The following is a 27094-nucleotide window of genomic DNA, read 5'->3' as shown; positions in this document are numbered from 1 at the left end:
TCTCCCCTCCGGCTCTTCTCTGCCGGCAGCCCGTTTCCAACTGCCTTCCAGGGATTCTCCTCCCCGCCCTTCCCCCGCCCGCCTCCTTCTCCCTCGTCCGGGACTCCTTCCTTCTTTCCTCCCTCCTTCTCCCCCTTTCCTCAGCTCCTGCTTGTCCCTCTCCTCCCCTCTCCTCCCGGGCTTCACCCCACCAACAGCTAGCTGGCGCCCCTCTTTAACCACCTTTTCCTCCCCTTGCACCCCATGCCTTCTTCAGCGCCCCAAGCCTTCAGCTTCTCTTCTTTGCCCTTTCAGGCTTCCTTTGCCTGCCTGCGCTTCTCTCCTCTCCCCTTGCACATCTTGGTGACTCTTGGGGCCAGGGGTCTCTTGCCATGGCTGAGCAGGGCTTAGGTCCCAAGTCTGAGAGGGCCAGCAGTGGTTCTGCTGGGCCAGAAAGCCCTACCTCTGCCAGGGGCTCTAAGGTTTCCTTTTTCTTGAAAAGTACCTCAGATTCAAGGCCAGTTCCCGAGAGCTCACACAGGATCTCCTTAATGTTAAATGCCTCCCCGGACTCTAACACCTTCTTTGCTTTTAGCAAGTCGGGATCTGATGCCTCTGAGATAAATCCGCTTGACCGGACAGAGAAAGATTCTTTCTCTTTTCCCCATCAGGATTCTGTTGCCACCAACTCATCCATTCTTTCTTTTTCATTAATGCATTCCGGCTTGCCACGCTCCTCCAGAGATGAGCAAATGCTTAAGGACAGAGGAAATATAACTACCTCCTTTGTGTCCGTTACCAAAACAGCCTTACCAACCGTCCCAGAAGCCAGGCCTGCTCATAGGTTAATACCGCATCGACCTTCTCCTAAAATTTCCTCTATCCCTGAAAACATCCAGAAACGTATACTGCCCTTTTATGTAACCCTGGAACAGCTCAAATCTGTGAAGAAGTCAATGGGGGCAGCCTTGGAAAAGGGCCTCATGCAGAAGGACAAAGTAACCAGTTACTTACCTATGTTGCCAACGTATGTTTCTGCTTTGCCGGATGGTAGTGGTAAGCATGCTTTGCAATTTCATAATTATGGATTTCCATCCTAACTCAAGGTCATCAATACCGTGTCCACTGAGACACACACACACACACATATATACACACACACACACACATTTTAATTGAAAATTTAAAATGATACAGATGTAAGGTGTTCTCACTTGAGAGATCTCACAAGGAATGAGTTTGAATGTTGCATTACTATTTATTGTTTTGCACATACCCCTGTATGTGAAATTGCACAGTGGTATAGCCTTCTCATAATTTGCTCCCAACATCCTATCTGATAATATTCATCACTACAGGGAAGGCAACTATTGAATAGGTATGATTAAGGCCCTGGAAAAAAGTCAGATACCACGAGTTTTTATTCTGCTGTAAAGATGGAAGCCAGCTGAGGGACAATCAGTTTCTCTCAGATCAATCCACCTTACTGGAGTAGGAGTACTGCACACATTGCTTTGAGTTGCACAGAAATGAGTGAGATACTATTCTAATGAATAAATGAGCCTGATGTATAGGTAAGAGTCAATGTTTGCCTCCATGTTCTTGCTGGAATTCTAACATCTAAAGTTGTATCCACATAAGTGGGAACATGCACATAATTCCTTTCCCCAAACAGTATTTTTCCCTGCTTGGAGTTGTGGGGAGAATATAAATTATGACCATGAGATTATTATTTTTTTATCTAGTCTTTGTTTGTTGAGTCTGCATACCACTTATTCTCTAAGGCTGTAGGCAGATTACAAAGTCAACATAATAAAATAATGCCCCTGCTCCAAATTCACATAAAAATAAAAAGATCAAAAATGATGGTCCCGGAACGCCCAGATCTGCTAACCTGCGCTTTAACTGCAGTTAGTGATGTTTACTCATGAGCAGCTGGGCTGAGGCAACAATTCCTAGGGTGAGGATAAAGGTCTTGGTCTGTGCTCTGGGTTCTTGGGTTTGTCCATAATAGGCAGAGGATTCATTAATGTAGTACAGTTATGCAGAATACAGTTTGGAAAAATTCTGCCACCTCCACATAATTCTTGTTGAGGGTAGCTCTCCAGTACTGTAGAGAAGCAGTTTCTTAATGACTTCACACTGAAAATGCATATGATTATCACAAAAGCAGACTCTGCACTCGGACCTCTTCAATGTGTGAAGCACTGTGGTAAGATTAGATTCCAAGGCTTTATTTATTTGTTTGTCATTTGTATAAATTGTAGCCAGATGGGCAAGTGATGAAATTTCTGCAATATGGGTATTATATAATAATACCAGGTTGTCTCTGCTAAATGTCTCTGCTTATGTACTTTCATAAGTTGCAATTTATGATGGTCATCAAAGATGATCCATGTAGAACATACTACAGGTAGTCTACCCACAAGGTGATAAGGAGGTGAGAGACTATAGCCAGTACCTCCTATTTCAGGAACATTTGCAATTGGTATACAGGTAGTCCTCAACTTACAACAGTTCATTTAGTGACCATTCATAGTTACAATGGCACTGAAAAAAGTGACATATGACCATTTTTCAGTTACGACCTTTGCAGCATCCCCATGATCATTGATCAAAATTCAGATGCTTGACAACTGGTTCATATTTATGACCGTTGCATGAGAGCACCTTTTGAGACCTTCTCACAGGCAAAATCAATAGGGAAGCCAGATTTATTCAACAACTGGGTCACTAACTTATCAACTGCAGTGATTCACTTAACAACTGTGGCAAGAAAGGCTAAAATGGGGCAAAACTCACTTAACAAATGTTTCACAACAGAAAATTTGGGCAACAGCTGCCTGTTTTGCTAACTCTGAATCTCATACATGCCTCTTTCAAATTTCAGGCATCAAGTCAAGAGTTTCATTGTATTTCCCAGGTAGCTAGGAGTAAAAATGTAATTGGGTATCATTACCATATTGATGACACCTAACACAATCTGTTGGATATTAGACTCCAACAGCTTCATGTAGATATTAAGTAAGATAGATAGCAAAGAAGGTCGAGCCCTGAGGAACCCCATATTGGAATACCTGGAGGCTTAATCCTTCTTCCCCATATATTATGACAAAAACCACCGATTTAGGAAAGAACTGTTGTACTAAAGAAAAGAGCTCCCGGTTTCCAAATCCAGTCTAGAAGGATGCAATGGTCAACAGTAAAGTGACCAAAACATTTAATATGGCTAGTAAGTTTGTATCCCCCACTCCCCATCAAAAGCCTACCATATGTCATCAAGGAGAGCAAACAGTGCAGTTTTTATCTTATGCCTTGGCTTGAATTGAAAATGTTCCAGATACTCTATATCTTCCAGTCTCCTTTGCAATCAATAGTTGTCAGCCCTTCAAGGTAGATCAGTTTAGGAATTTATTTATTTATTTATTTATTTTGAATTTGTATACCGCCCTTCTCCCTGAGGACTCAGGGCGGTGAACAGCCAAGTAAAAACATCAAATACAAATATTAAAATACAGTTAAAATATACATATATAAATTTGGCCCCATTAATTAAAAACAATAAACAAAACACTTAAAAACACTTAAAAAAAATTAGGCCAGCCCGGCTTGCTGGAAAAGGGAGGTTTTAAGGGCACGGCGGAAGGCACCGAGGTCTTGGATTCTCCTTATCTCTGGAGGCAATTGATTCCAGAGGGTAGGTGCCCCCACAGAGAAGGCCCTCCCCCTGGGGGTCACAAGCCTGCACTGTTTGGCTGATGGCACCCCGAGGAGGCCCTCTCTGTGGGAGCGCACGGGTCGATGGGAGATCGTCGGTGGCAGCAAGCGGTCTCGAAGATAGCTAGGCCCTATGCCATGGAGCGCTTTAAAGGTGACAACCAACACCTTGAAGCGCACCCGGAAGACCACTGGGAGCCAGTGCAGCTCACGCAGGAGCGGTGTTACATGGGAGCGCCAGGCTGCTCCCGTCACTACCCGCGCTGCTGCATTCTGGACCAGTTGGAGCCTCCGGGTGCTCCTCAAGGGGAGCCCCATGTAGAGAGTGTTGCAGTAGTCAAGGCGAGAGGTGACAAGGGCATGAGTGACTGTGCACAGGGAATCCCGATCAAGAAAGGGCCGCAACTGGCGGATCAGGCGAACCTGACAAAAGGTCCCCCTGGTTACAGCCGTCAGATGTTCCTCCAAGGACAGCTGCCTATCCAGGAGGACTCCCAGATTGCGAGCCCTCTCTGTGGGGGCCAACGACTCGCCCCCAATACTCAGTGATGGAGTCAACTGACTATATCGGGATGCCGGGAGCCACAGCCACTCAGTCTTGGAAGGGTTGAGCCTGAGCCTGTTCTTCCCCATCCAGATCCGCACAGCCTCCAGACACTGGGACATCACTTCCCTACATGAATCCCATGTCATGTAGGTCATGCAAAGCTATAGTAACACAATCTTGCAATGTGTTTCCTCCTCCCTCCCTTTATGAGAATTAGCGAAGGGATTGCCTCAGACAATTTATTCAATTTACATTCCTGCCCAGGGCTCAGGCCTCTTTCATTGGACTGTTGTCTGGGTAGTGTCTTTTCCATCTATCCCTCGAGGCCATGCCCTCTGTCCTTTACATCACCTCCCCTATTGGTCCAGCCCCCCCTCTTGTTCTTAGAGAAATCCAAGTCTGGCTATGAGTACAAAATGCAGGTGTGCTGCTCCTCTCCACTGCTAGCAATTCTCAAAGTCCCTCAACAAATCTTATAATTCATTTGTACTCTGAGAGTTCCTTTCTGCTGGGTTGCCTACTCTTTATCTTCCTGTTCTGGAAGAAGCTGCCTTGTCTTCTGCTCAGTCGTGCATCCCTGAAGTATATGGAGCTGAAACTTCTCTGTTCTCTGTTTGTGTTCTTGACAGCTCTGTGGCCTCTTCCAACCCATAGAAGTCAAACTTTTGCTCGTTTTGGTTTGCCCCAGTCTTTTGCAACAGTAGTAGTTCTTGTGGGTGATGTTATTCTGGCTGTCAATCAATGAATGGTGCACCACTTGTGGAGCATGCACATCTGAGGCTGCCTTTCATAATCTCTCTGAATTTTGATAGATTTCCACTGAATCGGGTATTCTAAACATTTTCCTTTCTGTCTAGAGTCCTGTGTATTGTCCAGTTCATGTTCTTCCCCATCTTTCCCCCAGCATGAGGAAAGGTGGATTTGTCTTTGTGTGTAGGGAGGAGGGTGGCTCTTTTAGAACCAGATACCTACATCTATAAAATAAAGGATAAAACTTCATTGATGTTGCAATTGCAAATGGAAGGCTGTGTTTATTTGTTTAATCACTGGGAAGAGACTAATGAACTTTGAGTCATGTCTGTTTGAAGATCAGGCAGATGGCAAAGGTTTTGTAGAAAAGCACACCAAATCCTCTTCAGCAGTTTTGACCCCTCTCCTGCTTGTGTGCAGCCTATTTGTCTGCTGTCTTTACCAGCTCTAGCTGCCCCTTTAACGCCAGTGGGCCACTTGCCTCTCTTGTAAAAAATCTGAGCACAGGGAACTAATGATACATTAGGTATGGAGGGAAACACATGAATGTGGCAACTGAATGTTGCCTGAAAAAGGAACATTCTGATGGAGGGATATATTGGACTGCTGTTGGCAAATTCTGCAGGAGGCATCGTTTCAGGCCAATTCTCTTATTGTTAGGAGATGTAGCTTTTAAAATATTGCCACAATAATTGAGTAACTTTTTCAAAGTCACCATTAGAATCTGGATTATATGAGAATGACAAATTAATTTTAATATTTAAAAAGTGAGAAAGCATCTCCCAAAATATGGATGTAAATGAGTGCCGTGGTCCAAAATGTCATGATTGGCTAATACTCTGCATCCAAAAACATTTTTGATCCAAAAACAAGAGCTGTGCTGTTTCCTGGGCTGTTGGGAGACTCTTGCAAGAGATTAAATGGGCCGGTTTTGTGAATAAATCCACTACTACCAGCTGCTGGTATCCCTGTATTAGGGGTAGATCATAATAAAATCCACTAATATTGAGTTCTAGGGCCATGAAGGGGTCTCTAGAGGTTACAGCAAGCCAGGCGGCTTTCCAGGAACAGTTTTTGTTTTATAATAGACATGACAAATTGAAATGTAATCCCTTACCCTTGACCACCATAAGGCCTAACCTCTTCCCCCGCCCCCCATGGTGCCATTTTCTTATCTTAAAGAAGGGAAATGGATAAACAACCATTGTACAACAGCTGCCCTCTCCTCTATTATGAAAGGTGAAAAATTGCCTTATTGGGGTCCCTGGAGGTAATTCATCTGAACCCTGATATAAACTTCATGCTGTTGCAGTGCTCTGATCTGTTTTGAAATAATCACCCTGTCTCCTGTCTCCTCAGTCTTTCATAGAATCTGACTTTGGGTGGGACTCCAAATTGCTTGGTTGCAGTATGTTATTTGGAGTTGGGTATACATTGTAGATTGTACTCAGGCTTACATGAGTTGGGATTTGGAACTTGTTTGTGAGCCTGGAATGTTGGAAATACAAAAGCCAAAACAGAAGATAAAGGGTTCTCACCTGATTTGTTGAATAGTGAAGAATTGTACCTCCCGCATACCTAAATTCTTATGGCTTGTACAATGGTATTGGCAGCCTCTTCCAGGAAATGCCTCCATTATTGGAAAGCAATTTTCATTACAAATAACTCCAAATGGAAATGTCGTAGTTGCTTTCTACTGGGAGAAGCAACCTTGAATGAAAGGCACCTGGCAGTAGATCTGTCTTTTTCTTCTTTCCCTGTCTGGAGGAAAATTGTTCTTACCAGCAAATTTGAAGCTTTGGTCTATATTAAAATGGGTGGAGTTTGGATGTTTGAGTAGTGGCCGAGAATCAAAGAGTTCTTTTAAATTTCAAAGTGCTTTTATTTTGAAGTAGACCATAAGAATCAATTAACTTTTTTTGGGCTGAGACAGTGGTTTTATATGGTCAGCAAAATTGGGTACGAACTTCCAGTATAAAGTAGCAAAGCTCAGAAAAACGTTACACATCTTTCACATTAGTGGAGCAAGGTGTGCAAGTGTGCCAATGATAAAAAAGATTGTATATTTACAGGATCCATTTGTATGCCTTCAATAGAGGTCCTGTACCCCAAATCGTCTAATTAAGGAAAGTCAAAGGGACTCTACTCCAATTTGGCAAAGCACTTATTTCCACAGAGGTTTTTAAAGACATTTCTAAAATGCATCTCATGCAAGGAAGAATTCTCAGAGTAACCAACATGTCATCTAAATACACCACTCTGTACTTTAGATAAGTACAGAGTAGATAAACTGTCCAAAAATATTTCATTCCTGAAGCTAAAAAAGACAGTTCTACAATTAATCAAGCCAAACAACATCCCTGTATATTCAAACTTGTCATGCTTTGTATCAAATGTGGTCAAGTATTCATAAAATAATAAAAGTAAATAAAATAATAATAATATATACTGGGAATCTGGTAACTGGATCATTGCTGTCAATGGTAGATATGGTTCTTTAGCCGCTCTTTATTTTAGGCAACTTAGCACAACATTCACTCTGGTATGATCTGTGGGAAACTCCCTTGGTCTGCCCTCCATAAACAGTTCACACTACAGTATAAATGTCAGGAATTGGTCTTGATGTCCCAAATTTCCTAAGAAACTCCATTGCATGTGCTGCAGGCTGCTGCAGATTGAGGCAAATTCTGTCCCAACTGTTGTGTTAGCTGCATCATGGTATTTTGTAAATTGTCTATTTGTAAATTCATTTGCTGCTGGTTTTGCAGGAAAGCTACAATGAGATGTTTGGCAGATAGCAGTACAGTATGTCCTGTTATCTCCAGCAACCAAAGTGAGATCTTCTGCCTCTCTAGAAAGTAGGAGACTTGCAAGATTAATGTTAGTCCTTCTGAACAGATCAGTTTATGCTTCCAATATCATGTAAGTCGGTACTATTTTTACTGCAAAGCTATAGTAACAGAATCCTGCAAATCTGAATGTGCTTCCCCCACTTATCTTCATGAGAATCAGGGAGGACTTGTCTGAAACTTATTAATGTTACATTCCTGGGCAGAAGTCAGGACTCTTATTTGACTGTTTTCTTGGTATAGCAATTCTTCTTCCTGTCCCTCAAGGCCATTCCCTCCTCTTACAATGACCACTTTCTCCATACCATCCATGAAAGGGCAGATTAAGACTGAACAATAGTTGTCTAATATAGCTTGGTTCAGGTTAGCTTCTTAGAATAGGTTACCCAATGCCCTCTTTAGGGACACTGATGTTTCATCCTCCCATAAGGCATTCATAACTGTTCAGACCAAGCTTTAATTCTCTCACTAGTGGCACAACCAAGTCAGGTTGGATAGGATTCAAGAATCCCCCTAAAGGACTCTGGATTACTTTACGATCTACAGGTTGCATTGTTTCTAGGTAACACTGCTAGACTTAACCATTAACATCTCTTCAGATTCTGTTTACCTTTCTGACTGAATGAAGGCAAACTGTTTTGTTAGTAACTCACAGTGGTCCATTGATGGTTCTTCCAAATCATTCTTCCCTAAAAGGCTATATAGGTTTACTGTAAAAGAGCTGCTGGATCCTTGGGGGTATCTGGGAGGGGTGGAGGTTGTTGAATAAGAACAGAGAAATAGTTCTGTTTTGCTGACCTCCTCACCACAGCATAGGCCCAGATCTGAGTTTGCATTCGTGTTCAATCAGATTTGCTTGTTTTCTTCCACTAGTGATGCTCTAAGTATCTCTTCTGATGCTTTGTTTGGGAGTATTCTAAAAATTAAAGGACTCATCAGGACTAGTATATAGGAAGAAATCACTTGGGAGAAATCTTGTGGAGAGTTTTTGTCATCTCCATATTCCAGAGTTCAAGTAGACTCCCAACATAACCACATTCTAGGCTACTGGGAAACTCCCAAAGTGAGTGCTGTAAAGAAACAAGCTGGACCTATCAGGTGTCTGGGGCAGAGCATTCAAATAGCTCTCATCTCCCTACAGAAGTTTGTGGCATTTAGCAACCCCATAGTTGTCAGAAAGTGAGCCAAAAGAGGTGATTAGCCTTAAATTTGGAGTCTTGCATCCGGTTTCATACCAGATTTCCCTCAGCCTTTAATTATCTTTATCTTCCCTTCTTTTCTCTCCCTCTTCTGCCACCTCTCTTTGCTTTTCAGGAAGCACATGATAAACAATCTTCTATCTGCTGAACATGCACAGATTTGAATAATTGTTTCTTTGCTTCCGTATTTCTGTCGTAATTTTTTTAGAAAGAAAATAAAATAAAACCTTACCTATCCTCCAGATCCCTGGGGAAAGCAAATTTTAGGATACCCTTGTCTCCTGTTCTTTTCACAACTTGTCCTCTCTCTAATCAATCTTAGAAGTAGGTATTATCAGAAAACCTTGTTTTATTTTACTCTCTTTACATTCACATATTTTGCAGGAAACTTCCAGGTCTGACTTTCCCTGTTTTTATAAACATCAGCCATTTTTGTTAATATTTGACAAGAAAAATGTGTATTAAACAACTTTGCACCACATTCTACCTGACAGCACATTGAAACTGTGTTGAAAAAATTATCTTGAAATAATATAGGGAAAATTTCAAGGTGGAGGTAATATTAGGCATACTATAATGAGCCTGTCAGTATACTTTTAAGATATAATGTCTATGTAGATCCATTGTTAGATGCTCCATACACTTCAGTTGCATCTAGCAATGTAATCTAGCATCTTGGTGTGTATGTGTATGCAGTGCTGACTTATGCCTCTGCATTAGCAGAAACAACATAATTTGTTTCCAACACTTTTTAATCATTATAGATGTTAAAATGTTGGGTACAGAAACCCATTTCTGTACCTTCATTGCAGTAGGAAATCCATGTAAGTCTATGGTGGCAAACAAAAAACTAGAAATGTGGTAACATATTTTTGACTAACACACTGTATTAAAGAATATAAGCCTTCATGAGCCGAGGTGCAGCTCATGAAAGTTTATATTTTTTAATAAAAAGTGGTAGTTACAAAAGGTTCTACCAGATTCCTTATTCTGTGCTTCCTCTTAACTATATCCAATTTTATCATGTTTTTATGTGATAAATTAATGGAACAGGCATGTGAGTCTTCAGTATTGTGCTATTCTAATTTTGTGGCAAATGTTGAAAAAATGGTGATGAGCCTCTGTTATTTTTGATAGGTTGTCATTCATGATAGACATTCTGGACAATGATTAATGTTTCCTTTCCCAGTGGGAAATAATCTTATCATTGCTTACTCTTTACTGTCTTTGGGCTTAAAATTGTTCATTGATTTGTAAATAAATAAACAAATAAAACACCAAGAAACATCATCTTTCATCTGGAAATTGAAAGCTGTTGTATGGCAACTGTAGGAGGACTGAAACAGTCTTGATAACTAAACTCCTGGATGCTTACGTGTCTTTTTCAGAGAGAGGGGATATTCTGGGACTAGAGTTGACTTTTGATCAGGTGAAAGTCTTGCTGTTACAACTGACGGATAATGTTGATGAACCAATGGTGGTGAAAAAAAAGAATTTCTCATTTCCTGAGAAGATTTTGAGTGGCAGTGGACACCAGGTATGGTTCTATGCATTTGAATTTGTCAGCTTGTCTAACCCATAAATTCCATTTCAGCTCACCTAATCCATAATTACTTGTTATTATGATCTCATTGCTATTCTGCAGTCTTTATTTTTTCTTCTTTTGTACCATAATTAAAAGTTATTTTATTTATTTATTTTCTAACTTTTTTTTTTCACTTTTTCCCATTTTTTCCTAGCTTTCATTCTGCTCTTCTTTGTTTTCTTGGAACTTCTGCTATACAGTACTCCTCTTGGAATACTTTGATTTTAGGAAGGAGAAAGGAACTCAGAGAAATTGAAAGTGAATAGTGGGAATTCCTACAAATATGATCTATCTGTTCCCACAGTGCAAGAGGACATGCTGCATAATATGCTACCCCATTTCTTCTGGTGCAGCAGCTGAAGTCATTTGAAAAATTGAGTCAGTTGAAAAAAATTCTGCAAGAACCTGTTAGAACCTAAGGAAAAAACACTAATTTTTGTCAGCACAGCCCCTGCATATGGAAAGAGCCTTGGTAGTACTAGGGTTTAAGGCACCCTGTTATTAAGCTGCTTAAGACCAGCTGCCTGCAATTACTGCAGGGTTCGAATCTCGCCAAGGCTCAAGGTTGACTCAGCCTTCCATCCTTTCTAAGGTAGGTGAAATGAGGACCCAGTTTGTGGGGGCAATAAGCTGACTTTGTATAAATATACAAAAGGATGAAGGCTATTGCTGAGCACATTGTAAGCCGCCCTGAGTCTTCGGAGAAGGGCGGCATATAAATCAAATTAAAAAAAAAAAAAAAAGGGGCTGTGCTGTCCCTTTTATTTTGGGATAATCTGTGTCCTATGAGATATTTAGCCACTTGAAAAATGTCTTTTTCACTTGAGCACATTTTGATCATAATATACTATAAATATATAATCCTTATATTCCCAGAGATAATCAAAAATATAATAAAATAATATTTCCTGAATGTTTTTCTCTCCTTTTAGTGGCTTTCCCTCCACATATGTTCCCTTCTTTTTCCAATATTTTATTTTATGCTTGGCTTTTTCAGAGAAATTAGAACCAGAGAACTGAGCAAAGATAAGGGTACTGTAGTGATACTTACTTACTTTGTAAAATTGTTGTGAGAATAAAAAGGTGAGGAGACATGTATAATTTGAGTGATACACAGATGATGAACTAATAAATTGAGGATGATTCAAGGATTATTTTTTTTAAAAAAGTCATGTGATCTGATTCCATGTTCAGATCTGGAAATTTTATTTTGACTTTAAATTCTGAATTGTACCATTTTGGAGGATGGGGGCATAGTCTGTCTACTTACAATGTTCTCTTTGTTCTTTCAGGTTTTTGAATTCATGGCGCAATGCCTGAACACATTTTTGGGTGGACTTAACTTAAACAAGAAATATTTCCCACTGGGTTTCACCTTCCCTTTCTCTTGTGATCATATTGCACTGAACCAGGTGAATAACTGATTGACAATAGTAAACTATCTGGAAGACTGGAAACTCTGTTTCTTAGATTGCCATTTTCTGAATGGGAAGAACAAAGAAGTAGAAATAAGATTTGACCACAACTGCTGCCATACAACACTGCCTGGCAAGGAATAGCTGTAAAGAGATTTCTACATTAATGTTTTATAGTGTCATGTAGTATCACCCCGTCATTGTTGTGGCGATATAAAGCCTGTCTTCATTAGTGATATATCGCCATAGCAATGGTTGCATGCTCTAAAAGATGCTATAAATCATTGGAGTGAAAAAAGTCTTGCTTAAAATGACTGGGAACAGAGCTAGCCGTGTTTGAGGCAAACTAAAGAATTTTTTACACAGTTTTACATATAAAAAATGGTTTTAAAAGTAAAAAAAAGAATTTTCACGCCCACCCAGTCACATTACACCCCCCCCCACCAAGCCACGCCCACAGAACCAGTAGTAACAAATGTTAGATTTCACCACTGTTTTTCAGGGTATGTTCCAGTTGAGGATCACCTCAATGAATTTTGCTGGTGTCTATGGCAGCTTATAGTCTGTCTGTATTAGGTTTCTCTGTTCACTTCTCATATTCTGTGTTTTAGTGTAGGAATATGAGATTGTGAGTTATAGTCTCAGTGGTTTCACTGTTCTTCCCTGACTATTTTTAAATCTACCTGCCTCTCTCATGCTTCTCCCTTTATTTCTTGTCTTGTTGGCCCCAATTTTTTCTGGTATATTTCTTTCCCAGCTTTTGTTACCTTCTCTCTTTTGCTCTAGATTAATACCCTCTGATAAGATTAGTGTGGTATCCACCAAACATGATTTCCCCATCTTTTTAAGATGTAGCCCTTCTCTTTTCAGAAAACATTGATTCTTACATTAGATCTGGAAACAAATCATCCTAGATTAGCCTTAAGTGAGAGATTTTTATTACAGTTTATTACTCTACATATTCTGTCCTGAAAAAGAGTGCTTGTAGGTAATATCTTAGTTTCCTAGTGGCTACTGCATATGTTGAAGAAAATCTCCTCCTCTGTTTTTTTCCCTTAGTGTAAACTGATCAGATGGACAAAGGATTTCCGATGGCCAGGTGTGGAGGGGAAAGATGTGACCAAATTGCTCCAAACGGCTATCAATGAGAATTGCAAGGTTAGAGTAGTAACTGGGTCAATGGCAGTAAAAACAGAGGTTTCTGTAAGACAGAGCAAGAGAGCCACTTTGATCTTTCTCTCTCTTTTTTTTAATTTTGATTTATATTGATTTATATTGATTTATATCTTACTTTTAACTACTCTAGAATTACCAAATAGAGGTGCTTGCTGTTGTGAATGATGCTGTGGGAGATTTGATGAGCTGTTCTTCTAATGTCAGGCCATGTCAAGTAGGAGTAATGATAGGTAAGCAAATGCTGGGCACAAGATAATACTGCTGATCAACTACAAGGATCATACATGTCACACTTTAGGGTTTATTTTTTTGTGTCCAGGTATTAAATATATATGTTGGACTGAAAGCTTCTTAACTGAGTACTGGACAATGTCCATAAAGGTAGTAGGGAGAACCAGAAAGATTTTGCATTTCCTCAAAACAAGGAACACTAGCCATTGGCCAAGATAAAGCAGTATCATCATAGATGGGTTCAATATCTTAAATAGTTTAGCAATTTCAAAGATCTATAAAGGTGGTAGATAGTTTCATTTAACTTTCAAGTCTTCTTGTGCTTAGTACTTTATTGTGATTATTTTCTTTGCATTGTGTTTCTCCCATTTTTTTTGTTTTTTGTTTTACTGATAGATGCTGGCACTAACTGTTGTTATATGGAAGATACAGAGCGCATACCTGGAAACTTGCAGGAAACTAAGGGATTCATGTGCATAAACACAGAATGGGGGGCATTTGGGAATAATGGAGAATTGAGTGAGGAACTAACAGAGTTTGACGTGTTGGTAGATAAAGAATCCATGGATCAAGGAAAATGCAGGTGGGTCATAGTAAAGGAAATGAAGGCAACATAATGATTATAAAGCATTAACCTATACTGCCACAGAGAAGAATCAGTGAATCAATGGGTTAAGTCATTTATGCATTCCAGTAAAAATCAGAGTTGTTGCTTCAAATTCCATTCTTGAAGCCTCAAAGCCTTACAGATTACATTTATAACAAATACATTTCTGCAATACCAAACAAATTCAAAGTCTCGGTAATATTTTTTATTAGAATCAATCAAAACACAGAAACTCTTCATCAGGTAAAATATTGCAAAAAGAGATAGAGGAAAAAAGTTAAAAAGTTTTTTTAAAAGGCTGGTATGTAATCCATGAATTCAGTGGCTCAGAGCTTGAATCAATGGCAAACCACTTCAATCTGCACTTCAATCCACTAAATTAAAATATTATTATGTATATTTGCCTTGCTTTATCCCATCTTATCTGTACCTCCATTTGCTTTTTTCTGGATTTCCAATTTGACATATCTAGAGAAACCTGCCCTGGAACTAGGATCCTAAAATTACAGAACTATAGTTGGTTCCAGGATTATAAGTAAATCCAATAATTCTGATTCTATATATTACACTCATTTGTTAATGTGGGATGAAACTCATTTAGTCTTTCATAGCACCAGGTATTAATAAGACATAGCCAAGCTGTTTTGTGAATTGTGTATAGTTTACCTGCTAGCTACCCAGGGTGAATGTTTTACTGCTTCCACTCAGATTTTTTTGGGGGGCAATGATTTTCCTGTGTTATTGCTGCCAGGTTTGAGAAGATGACCAGTTCCTATTATGTGCGTGAGACTGTCCGAATTATTTTGGCTAATCTGTCTGGGAATGCTGAATTATTCAATGGTGTTCTGACTCCCACATTATTAATCAAGGGGAAGCTGGCACTACAAGACATTGTGGAGGTCACAGAGTAAGCTAATCTTGTGATATCAGATTTTTCTCCTTATATTAAAAATAATAGTAGAATGAGATTTTGGGTGACTTATTAGTTTAATCTTAGTCCTACACATGGCAATCAAGAGGAGTAAGCCTTTTAACTTTAACTTCTGAGTCATGTTTTAAAAAATACATTAACTTCTTCATTTGAGTGTTTGCAGAATGCACAGATATATTGTTTATGGCATCTCAGGTAGGATAACTGCTAGAATAAAATATCCTTATAGAAGAAGGTAACAAAGAAATGTGATTTTAGAGTTCATATAATGTATGTAACAGTCTGAAAAACATATACGCACAAAAACCTCCAGAGCATTATTATAAGGGGTGTCAATTATGTATGAAATATTTGTGTGCTTTTACTAGAGTAACACATCATATACAGGTCAAGATATAAAGCTATTTTAGAAGTGTGATACACTTGATAAACTAATCTGTATAATCACTGTTGCAAATCATTGAAGATGATAAATGGTAATTAATAAAAAGTAAAATAAAAATCACTGGCAGGGGCAAGCATTATGCTACTCCAAAGATTACATACATTAGGTAATTTTCTTTAAAACACACATCATTTGAAATACAGTATTTCAATTGATATTAAATTTATTTGATATAGTATTAAAATGTACATGGTTTTAGCACAGATTTATAAATGAGCTTAATTACATTTTTCTTACCTAGAAAGTAATTTTATGTAAGATATGTAAGACTTAAAAGAAAGAAGTCAGATGTTAGGAGAGTTAGCAATTCCAAATTTATTATTACTGAGCAGACCATTTCACAAACACTCCTTCCGCCATTTCTTTTTCCTTCTTTTGCAGAAATTCCACCAGCTTTTCCCTTAATGATGCTTTAGGACAGCTTGTATGCTAAAATTGACCATTGTTAATGTTAACTGGGTCCTTTTTGATCAAGATGTGCGTTTCCTCCTCCAAGGCCATTTAAGATGTTAGCTGGTTAGTATTTATCACAGTTAGTGGCTAGTGGCAGTGAAAACTAAACATTAAACCATGATTAAGGAATCCCAAAGGTGCTTTTTCAAGAGGCAACTGGACTTTCTGGTTTTTCTTTGAAGACGTTTCGCTTCTCATCCAAGAAGCTTCTTCAGCTGCTTTTCACTTCTTGGATGAGAAGCGAAACATCTTCAAAGAAAAACCAGAAAGTCCAGTTGCCTCTTGAAAAAGCACCTTTGGGACAACCATGACCTGGATGACTCAGAATCTCCATAGACATGATTAAGGAAAGAAAGTTAAATTGAATTTGCATTGGTAATATGTCATCTTAAAAAACAGAGCACCTCTACCAAACCATTATAGCTAGATTTATTCATTTCCATTAATAACCTTTGCTGAGGTCAGAACTGGTTGTGTCTTCTGCATGCATCTCCCTTAACTCATATATATTTTTAATTACAGTGATAAAGTGGGCCTTGCCAAAACCAAAAGTTTCCTTTGTCGTCTTGGACTAGTGGCAAGCAATCAAGACTGTTTCCATGTGCAAGAAATATGCCAAGCTGTATACACCCGGTCTGCCAAACTCTGTGCTGCTGGATTGGCTGCTATTCTCACACATACTCATGAACAACATCAGCTCCCAGAGACGAAGATCTGTGTAGTTATGAGTGGGGACATGTACAAGAGCCATTCATTGTAAGGAACTGTATTGGAGAGAGGAACATTTATTTTCATCAGACCAATGCTAGTCTCTCTTGCCAATAGTTATTGGTATTATTGCTCAATTAGTATGGTTTTGTTAGCATTTCTCCTGGATTAGGGTACAAGTTCTAAAAGGTTTTTCTACGAATGATTTTTCTTTTCTTCAGCTTAGCAACCAATATTTATTTTTTTTATTATCAGCTGAGTAAGTCTGCCTAATCCTTTGTTTTGCTGCAGTTTCTTGTATTGCTGTAAGCCATGTGTGTGTGAGAGAGGGGTGGGAGGGAGAGAGAGAAATGGTTCTATCCAGTTAAATATTTCTAAGCTTGAATTGTTTCCTTTGTAAGTTGTTTACACCATCTCAAACTATATTTTTTTACCATTTTGTATAACATTTGGATAATGCAAGGAGGCCTATATGTACACATAAGAAGCAAATTTACTCCTTTTTGAGCGTGATAATCCTAAAAAGAGGCATAGGTCAAGAAAGAGTGATTGGACCAATGCAACGGATTACTTCTTGTCTTTATCCTTCAAAAAGCCTTGACATTTCTTCTCCCTCCAGGTACAGTGAGACACTGCAGCAAACCCTGAAAGAGCTGGTTCCTGAATATTCTGTCACATTTATCCCATCAGATGACGGCAGTATCTTAGGGGCTGCCATAGTGACAGCTGTAGAAGTGAAGCTTAGAAACCATCGAGAGGGCCTGGCTCAAGTTCTGGCTCCTTTAAAGCTTTCAATTGTAGATCTTGAAAGATTACGGAATGGGATCAGACAAGAGATGGATAACGGCCTGTCGAAGGCAGCCAACAAGAAAAGCTGTCTACGCATGTTGCCCACTTTCGTCTGTTATTTGCCTGATGGCTCTGGTGAGAGAAGGAAGCTGGGTAGAGCCCTATATCTAGAGAGGGAAGTGTTTTGAACTGTATTTATGGACTTTATTTATTTATTTATTTTATTAAATTTCTATACCGCCCTTCTCCTGAAGGACTTAGGGCGGTGAACAGCCAGAGGATAAAACACAGAGATACAAAATTTACAATAGAGTAAAACAAATTAAATAATTTAGGCTGAATTTTAAAATACCCCATAATTAAACAGATTAAAATTTGTGTTTAAAATTTAAATTTAAAAAAGGAGAAGATTTAGGCCAGGCCAGCTTGATGAAATAAAAACGTTTTAAGCGCACGATGGAAGGTGCGAAGATCCGGGATCCTCCGTATCTCCGGGGGGAGCTCGTTCCAGATCGTAGGTGCCCCCACAGAGAAGGCTCTCCCCCTAGGGGCCACCAGTCGACATTGTTTGGCCGACGGCACCCAGAGGAGCCCCTCTCTATGGGAGCGTACTGGCTGGTGGGAGGCTATTGGTGGTAGCAGGCGGTCCCGTAGATAACCAGGTCCTAAGCCATGGAGCACTTTAAAGGTGGTAACCAAAACCTTGAAGCGCACTCGGAAGACCACCGGGAGCCAGTGCAGCTCGCGCAGGAGAGGTGTTACATGGGAGCTCCATGTTGCTCCCATCACCACCCGCGCGGCCGCACTCTGCGCCAGTTGGAGCCTCCGAGTGCACCTCAAGGGGAGCCCCATGTAGAGAGCATTACAATAGTCCAGACGAGAGGTGACGAGGGCATGAGTGACTGTGTGTAGGGAGTCCCGATCTAGAAAGGGACGCAACTGGCGGATCAGGCGAACCTGATGAAAAATCCTCCCGGTCACGGCCGTCAAATGCTCTTCTAAAGACAGCTGTGAATCCAGGAGGACGCCCAAGTTGCGAGCCCTTTCTGTGGGGGCCAATGATTCACTCCCAATAATCAGCGATGGCACCAGCTGACTATATTGGGACGTCGGAAACCACAGCCACTCAGTCTTGGATAGGTTGAGCCTGAGCCTGTTCCTCCCTATCCAGATCCGTACGGCCTCCAGGCACCGGGACATCACTTCAAGGGCATCGTTGGGGTGGTCCGGGGTGGAGATGTACAGCTGGGTGTCGTAAGCGTACTGATGGTACTTCGGGGACTTTGCCTCAGGGAAGTCAGGAGAAAGCTCTCCATGTGACTAGATCTTACCTGAGCCTGGTTATTTATTTGACCCGAGACCACTGCTGTTTATCCTGCTGCAAAGGGCACTATGCTTGCTTTTATTTATCATTCTACTTTATTATTTTTATAAATATAACTCAAGGTGGTGAACCTATTTGATACTCCTTCCTCTTCCTATTTCTCCTAAATAATAACCCTGTGAGGTGGGTTGGCTTGAGAGACAGTGATTGTCTAGAGATTTCCCAATTCACGTAGGACAATAGGTTTGAACAATTTCACATGCAGGAATGCACTTTTACCCTACTTAAACTTGAGACCCAGTTATCATTTCCTACTGCACTTATTTGCAGTGGCAGCATATATTATTTTAATCTGCCAGTAGTTCAGCAGCAAACTACTAGTAGGTCTTAAGCCATCAGATAAAAAATGTATGCGCTAGAGGGCAAATAAGATTCACTGAAGGAAAATGACATGTTTCCTTTGATGCCATTTGTTAAGGCTGGCAAAAGATTTGCCTCACAGGGAAAAAAAGTAGGATTTTCTTGAAGCATCCTGATGAAGATTGGGAGTTGTAAAGTTCTGTCTATTTCACTGAGGCTGTTGTTGTCCATACACTTTTTATAGAGAGAGGGGATTTCCTGGCACTGGATCTAGGTGGAACCAATTTCCGAGTATTGATGGTACAGGTGAAAAGCCAAGAGGAGGGTGGTGTGCACATCATCAATGAGACTTATGCCATTCCACCAGAAATAACCCAAAGTACTGGGCTACAGGTAAGCGCAGGAGAAGGATGATATGGCTTTGGTTGATAGAGTATGAATGGATTGTGGATTTCTTGAATTCTTGTGACATATGAATATGGATACTCCTTTTAGGATTAAGACTAGCAATTTTGCCTATCAAGTAACTTCAACTCCAAATTTATTTTTGCATCATATCCCACTCCCTTCTTTTGTATTCCTACAGCTGTTTGATCACATTGTGAACTGTATGGTGGATTTTCAAACTAAGCACGGGATGTCTGCACATAATCTACCACTTGGGTTCACTTTTTCCTTTCCATGCAATCAAATAAGCCTGGATAAGGTATGAAACTGAATGGGTGGGATTGTATTACATAGATGGTAGAATGTATGTATATAACAAGAGATGAAACGGGAAAGAAACAAGAATGAACTCATGAAATATGAAATAAACAGAAGTGTTTCCCCTTATTGTTTTTCCTGGTTTTAATTGAAAATCACCAAGAAATGTTCTAGCGTTGGATAGTCTCTAAATCAATATCAATCAATCAATTGAAATGATTGACAAAGAATAAAAAACAACAACAAAGGAATCATGATGCAGTTTCTAAATTGGGAAATCCAGCTATTGCTGAGAATGCCACCAGTAATGACTTCCAGGGAAATTTTTTTCCTGATAGTTCCATTATTTTCTTCTGGTAAGTCATGACTGGCTATAATTCTGTAAAAGCCTAGAAAAGCTATCCAGTTTTGAATTGGAAAGTTTCTAGTCCTCACAGTTGCAAGATAGGAAGATAAAGGCTGTTCAGAATGTTTATTTCCTAAATCAGTCCTGCCTTATTTCCTAGCTGTTTGCTTGCTGCCATTTCTCCTTGACAAAATAAGGGAATAGCCTAATGCAGTCATTGGCAATCTTTTAGGGCATATTTGAAATTTTAAGATGATTTCATGGGCATTTTTTACAATATGGCTCTGAAAGTGATACAGGCAGTCACAGGATATCAATTTAGAAAGTACCTCGCTAGATACCTTTTTCTAATTCAGCGTTGTGTGCTCTACCCCAATTTACTTTTGTCCTTTTTTTCTGGTTAGATCTACAGAGTTCAATAAAACCCTGAGTAATTGCCACCTACTATTTTTCTAGAATGCCAGTGTGGTCTATATGGCAAAATATAATCCTTTTTTTAAACTTAATGATCCTTGTACTCCATTCAAGCTCAAGGAAGCCATTCTGACAGGCATTATACTTGTAATGTACATACAAAAAATACATACTTTTTAAACAACGAACACTATATTGGCTGCATGCTATTGAATAGCATGTTACGTACAAACAGCTTGGAGACCAGCTCTTCTGAACCATTCCAAGTGGGCATTTTCCCTTTTTTTCCCCGGCATTGACAGGGCATCTTGCTGAGATGGACTAAAGGCTTCAGTGCCACTGACTGCGTAGGAGAAGATGTTGTGAATTTGTTGCGGGATGCAGTACAGCGTCAGAAGGTATATATGACATGCAAAAGTAGTGTCTAAATAAAGCTAATGTACTTGACATGGGTTGCTCAAGCTTATTCACATCAATCAAAATGGTGCTATAGATAGGGAAAGTATATGCCATATTCCTTTGCAAACTACAGTATATACTGGTACTTACTCACTGATTTTCTAAAAGAAATGCAACTTCAAGAAGGATAGATTTATAGATAAATTTCTTATTAACTATTATTCTTTGCCAAACCTCTTCTATAAATCTGAGCCTATCTTTTCTTTTCCACAAAGTGGGGGCTTATATCATGTGAAATAATCCAGCAGCGGAGAAAAAAAAATTTTTTTTTAATAAATCCAAACAAAAAGGAGCAGGCAAAAAATTGTTTAATTTTCTTCAGTTTTGGGTTTTCCACTCCAAATTCTTTCTCCCAGTTACTTTACCCCAGGGGTGAATTGCTACTGGTTCGCACTGGTTTGGGTGAACCGGTAGTAATAAAAGCTACCGGTTCAGGCAAACCGGTAGTAAAAAAATACCGAACTGGTATTTCCGACGATCAGCTGTGCCGCGTGATTTACATCTGCTAGAAAGCAGGAAATCCTGCTTTCTAGCGAATCTAAATTGTGCGGCACAGCTGTTCCCCCCCTCGCTGTTCTACTTACTTTCAAACGGCTCCTTTTTCTGCGCGAAGCACGTTTGGTGTGCACTGTACATACATGCGCATGCAGCGTGTTTGGCGCACACAGCACACATTTGGGGCGCATGCGCGGGCAGCGAAATAGTGGCAACCCGCAGAGGATTTCACCACTGCTTTACCCTACAAAAAGTCTTTTCCTGTTCATTGCTTATGTATATATGTAGTTCCACACACACTGGGGAAGTTAAGTTTTTTCCCAACTTAATGAAGTTTGATATTGGGCTGCATGGGAGAAAATAATCTAAACTTAAATCCAGCAGCAACATAAGAGGTAGTGTTAGTAATCTGGAAACTAGATTTGCAGATTCAAGGGCATCCTGTTTTGCACAGGACTGTAATCCTCTGAAGGAAGAGATTTGCAGGCTGGAAATGATCCTTGATGTCTGGCCATTTGGATTCTTGGTAAATTGTTGTGCCAAGAATTGTCTTTGCATTGTTTTGTAAGTTTGGTTAGCTGGGTTCCGCTCTAAACCAGTTATTTTGGCAGTGGCTATCCATGCCTTAGTTATACCCCATTTTGACTACCCAACATTTTATCACGGGACTATATTTTAAACTTAACTTGAAGCTGTATTTGAAGTTGTTAACTGGTACAAGATTTTTGGATCATATGATACCTATACTGCAAGATCCAACTTGGCAATCATCTGTAGGTACCATTGAAGCAGGGGTGAAATGTTCCCGGTTCAGACCAGATCGCCACTGCAATGGCGGCGGGTGGTTTGGAGAACTGGTAGCAAAAATCCCTGCCCCCCCCAATGCCCAGCTGAGCTGCGCGATCATCAGAGGCTTTTTTTTTCTTTTAAAAGTATTTTTTCTACAACCTCTTTGGCCAAAGAGAAAAATGCTTTTAAAAGGTAAAAAAAAGCCTCTGACAATCACAGCTGAGTCAGAGGCTTTTTTTTACTTTTAAAAGCAATGCTTTTAAAAGTAAAAAAGAAGTGCGCGCCACAGCTGATCACTCCCCCTCGCATGCTGTTCTACTTACCATTTGCCTCCTTTTGGCCTACACTGCACGTGCACACCTTGCATTTGGTGCATGGTGCACACTCTGCATGTGCAGCTAGCAAACTGGTAGTAAACCGGTTCAGATTTCACCACTGCATTGAAGGTATTGATAGCAACCTTTAAAACTGCAAACTGTTCAGACCCTATCTGAATCTTTATGATCTTGTCTGATTTAAACTTTGGGAGGAAAGACCTGCCAGAAGAAACTCCTGCTAGCAAAGAACAATCTTTCTGGCGTACGGAAGGCGCTGTTCTCCCAGTTGTTCTATGGAATGCACTCTTTTGGAGGGGAGGATAGCAGCTGGTCTCTCTCCCCCCCCCAATCCTATGTGTAGGACAAGGATGCAACTTTTTTGCTAAGGTTTTAATTATTAGATTATTCAATATTTATTTTATTTGTATTTGTAGTTTTTTATATACTGTTTTTATTTTTACATTCTGTTAGTTACCATGATCACTTGCCAGAGCAGAAAAGGATATAAATATATAACTAAGACAAAAGAAACAAGTGGGAAGTTTGAATTGAATTAGTGATTGCGGTTATGCACTCAGCTTACCAAGGTCAGTTCAAGACCTGGTAGTTGCCTTCTTCTACAGTGGTGTCCTCAGAGGGGTCCACAGGTATAGCATTGGAATAAAGCCCCAATCTTTTGTACATATGTGTGATGTAACACACATAAAAAGGGACAAAGTTTGGATTGTGTTGTTTCAGCCACTATAGTATCTTGCCTTTTCTGACACCACCACACATTCACAGATGCTGCTGTTCATAGAATATTATGCTTCGAATGTTGATTAAAAATCTTGATTAGATTTTTTTTGGTGACTTATTGTATTGTATCAACCCAAACCATCTGGTTGGATTTTAGCTCATTGCATTGTAGCAACTCAAAAATAGATCTATTCAGTAACCAGATAGAGTATGTTGTGCAAATACAGTCAGTATATACTGTATAATGTGCCATAATTGAAGTATATCAGATGGGAAAGGTCACTGGCCCTATTCTCACCATATGTTGTACACAATTGGCCGTTAATCTAATCAGTTCTTACTGGTATCAGCACATAATTATACAATTACATAATCACACAATTACTGGTTCAAAAGTCACTATTTGGAGAACAAAAACCTCACATATTGTCTATGAAGTACTTGGTAACTCATAAATTCTTAACACCAGAGGGAATAAAAAGTGATAAAACTTCATTGTATCACTAACTCCATTGGCCAGGCAGAGGTGGGTTTGGCTTGGATGCTGACAACCACCACCCTGGTCTAGGGTAGATGAAAGACTGCAAATGAGTTTATAAAGGTGAGACTTGGGTTTACAGCTACAGCTACACTTTATATTCACTTCTTTTCATGGAGAACTAACTAGCTAACTAGGTAGGATTTTAGAGCTGCCCCATCTTTTACTGGGTTGTTTGAACAAAATGGGTTTATTGAAGAAAGGTAGTTTAACTTCCTTCTAAATCCTGGGCCATTTTGGGTTAAAGCTTACCCTCCTCATCCATTGCTAATTGGGTTAAGGCATTCACAGAGTGTACCTATTTTGCTATTGATTTAGTGAATCTAGTTTCATAAACAGAAACATTAATATCCCTTCACCAAATCAACTGGATAGTAGTGACACAGCTGAAGAGCTCCCTTTAGGCTGATAGGGCAGCGCTTCCAATATTAAAAGAAAAGGAAAAGAGGACCAATTTTCAGTGCGACAAACCCAATGGATCTGTGCTGGTTACTTGGTGACAGGAAATCATGTTGCCTGGTAACACATCTTGCTGTTTTCTCTCTCCCTCCCGCCCTTTCTTTTCCCAGACTATTGATGTAGATGTGGTTGCCCTAGTGAATGACACAGTGGGAACAATGATGTCATGTGCCTATCTAGACCATAACTGTGAAGTTGGTCTTATTGTTGGTAAGTCGGAAAACAGCATCATTTAATTATGTTTTCAAAAATTATATTTTGTCTTTCAGTAAACTAGGCGAATAGTATGAGATCAGTAGGATGAGTATAGATAGTAAAAGGTGAAAAGGTAAAGGAGTCTCTTTGGATTTTACTCCACTAGTTGTTGCTGACTAAAGGGGGTGGTGCTCATCTGTTTCAAGGCCACTGAGCCAGTATTGTCCGAAGACATTTCCACAGTCATTTGGCCAGCATGACATCACTGAGCTCTTACTTTCCCACCGAAGTGGTATCTATTTATCTACTTGCATTTGCATGCTTTCGAATTGCTAGGCTGACAGGAGCTGGAATGAGGACAGGAACTCACCCTGTCACATGGTACTTGGGTCTCGAACCTGGGCTTCCGGCTTTCCAGCTGACAAGCCCAACATCTTAACTGCTGAGCCACTTGGCTTCCCCTCTTTATAAATAGTAAGACTGTGTAAATGAGTCCATCTTTGAAGTTCAGGAGGATATCTTCCTAAGTGCAGGTTTGCCCTTCCTCTATGTGTCTTGGCATTGTTGGCTACATGTTCTGTTGTTCCAGGCCACTAATTAATATATAAGGCTATATTCCTAATGCATTTAAAATGCAAAAATAATTGGGCAGACTTTTTTTAAAAAAATTAACCTTGGCCCACAGTATTTTCTTGATCAGAATGGAGGAAAGTATGATAGTCAGTTTTGAGCAATGATTCATTTCCCTCTTATTTTATTTCAAGGAACTGGATGCAATGCTTGCTATATGGAAGAAATGAGGAATGTGGGCACCTTGGAGAGTAATGATGGCAGAATGTGCATCAATATGGAATGTGGGGCATTTGGAGACGATGGCTGTCTTGAGCACTACATAACACCTTATGATGACATTGTGGATAAAGAATCTCTCAATCCTAGCCAACAAAGGTGACTGTGTAGTTTTTATTGGGGATTGACTGGTGGGGTTGTGGTGATGGCTACCTGCAAGGTCAACTCCTTGTATGATACTGATTTCCATGTCGCACAGATTTGAGAAGATGATTAGTGGCATGTATTTGGGTGAGATAGTGCGCTATGTTCTGTTGGAGTTAGCATCTCGCAAGATCCTCTTTAGGGGTCATGAGTTAAAAGGACTTCAGAACAAAGGCATCTTTCCCACTAAATTGTTATCAGACATAGAGAAGTAAGTATTTATATATTCTATTGTCTATAATTATTTTGCCTGATACTAGGAATCTTGTCATTAGATATAGAATTTAAGTTCCAATGCAGTTAAAATGCCTAAAGTTATCAGCTTTAGGTTTTACTATTCTATCTATTCATCTTTCTGTCTGGAGTGAATTTACTTGGCTTTCTCATGTCTACCTTGGTCTTTCCTTTTAATGAAGACTGCATCTGCCCTAGTGTCTAAATTCTGTAAAAAGTCAATCAAAACAAGATTTAGAAAATAGGCAAGTTGGTATATGACTATAGAGTGATCATTGATGCATTATACATTGTTTATTTGGAACTGTGCAGGTTTCTGTTTAGAATATGCCAAATATTACTGATCACAGTTGGTCATACAAACAGTTTCTTTAGAACGAATATGGCTAAAAGGAGGCCCAGTTGGGATTGCCAGAATCCCCATATTTCCACTTACTGTAAGGCCAATAAAGAACAAATTTCTATCTCTACTTCTAATATTATTAAGTGACAGCCAAAGCCGCCAACATGTTTATCAGATCCTGGAAGAGCTGGGGTTGCCCGTTTCTCCTGAGGACGCCAAAGTGGTGAAGGAAGTGTGTCATACCGTGACTTCGCGAGCTGCTATGATGTGTGCAGCTGGAGTGGCAGCTATTGTAGAAAAGATTCGAGAAAATAAGCGCATGACAAAGTTGGAGGTGACGGTTGGAGTGGATGGGACAGTGTATAAGATGAACCCTTAGTGAGTTGACTTTTCTGCATCACCTGGGGGGGAGGCAAAATTATATATAATCTCTGGGATATTTGGAACTTGCAATGTCAGTTAACTTTATTTTGTGGAAAAGAAAAAGGAGTAAACAGCAAGAGCCAATATTTCCAGGCAGGGTGTTAACTCAGGTGCTTTGTTGTTGGTATGGGGTTTGCTTGATTCTGGGCTAAATGTTGGTTCCTTTTCCCGTGATAGTATTTCTTTCTACCTACAGCTTTGCAAAAAAACTTCAGGATACAGTAGCCCTGCTGGCTCCAAACTGCAATGTCAAATTCTTATTGTCAGAAGATGGCTCAGGAAAGGGAGCTGCACTCATTGCTGCTGTGGCCTGCCGTACAAAGATCTCTTAATAAGCAGGAGACTGGATTGTTCTTCACTAGATACAGGTCTTGATCTGCAGCGTGGACTTTATTCTTCTTTAAGGCAGCTGTGACAAAATTGCAGAACGCCAGATTTCGGTAGCTGTGGTACCCCCATCTTTGCAGTTTTGTTTAACATTTCTGATTCATGCTCAAAACAAGGAGGGAAATAAACCAAACTCCATTGCCTCTTGGATTCTCAGGCTATCATTTTTTCCAAAGAGCTTAATCCAGTTTGCT

The 27094-nt window shown here is 39.9% G+C and overlaps 1 protein-coding gene across 3 annotated transcripts; it reads left to right on the top strand.

The window, feature by feature from the left end:
- The first annotated feature begins 21 nt into the window (after window positions 1–21).
- Window positions 22–27043, top strand: HK3 (hexokinase 3). Of its 3 annotated transcripts, none has more exons than XR_015732601.1 (17): window positions 22–1035; window positions 10430–10578; window positions 11919–12038; window positions 13101–13199; window positions 13348–13447; window positions 13845–14031; window positions 14807–14962; window positions 16407–16640; window positions 17212–17516; window positions 19310–19458; window positions 19652–19771; window positions 20833–20928; window positions 24436–24535; window positions 25285–25468; window positions 25569–25724; window positions 26266–26468; window positions 26710–27043. XR_015732601.1 is itself a non-coding variant. In XM_034442445.3 (17 exons), exons 1-17 carry the CDS (start codon window positions 372–374, stop codon window positions 26843–26845), a joined length of 3189 nt encoding a protein of 1062 aa, XP_034298336.1. In that variant the 5' UTR covers window positions 22–371; the 3' UTR covers window positions 26846–27043. The 3 variants fall into 3 exon arrangements, 2 of the variants coding, with proteins under 2 accessions (XP_034298336.1, XP_060544459.1); XM_034442445.3 differs by having other exon boundaries at window positions 26235–26468; XM_060688476.2 differs by lacking the exon at window positions 25569–25724 and having other exon boundaries at window positions 26235–26468.
- The last annotated feature ends 51 nt before the right edge of the window (window positions 27044–27094 follow it).

The sequence above is a fragment of the Pantherophis guttatus genome, chromosome 2 (assembly GCF_059756535.1).
Source record: "Pantherophis guttatus breed Tessera chromosome 2, ASM5975653v1, whole genome shotgun sequence".
NCBI classification, from domain to species: domain Eukaryota; kingdom Metazoa; phylum Chordata; class Lepidosauria; order Squamata; family Colubridae; genus Pantherophis; species Pantherophis guttatus.
This window is presented reverse-complemented; position numbering and strand designations above follow the sequence as displayed.

What these genes read in the sequence shown, in the direction of transcription:
- HK3 (XM_034442445.3), top strand. Translation starts at nt 372, where the DNA reads ATGGCTGAGCAGGGCTTAGGTCCCAAGTCTGAGAGGGCCAGCAGTGGT. An exon ending in GACATTGTGGAGGTCACAGA is followed by an intron (nt 14,963 to 16,406) that starts GTAAGCTAATCT and finishes TTTTAATTACAG; the next exon opens with TGATAAAGTGGGCCTTGCCA. An exon ending in GTGTATAAGATGAACCCTTA is followed by an intron (nt 26,469 to 26,709) that starts GTGAGTTGACTT and finishes TTCTACCTACAG; the next exon opens with CTTTGCAAAAAAACTTCAGG.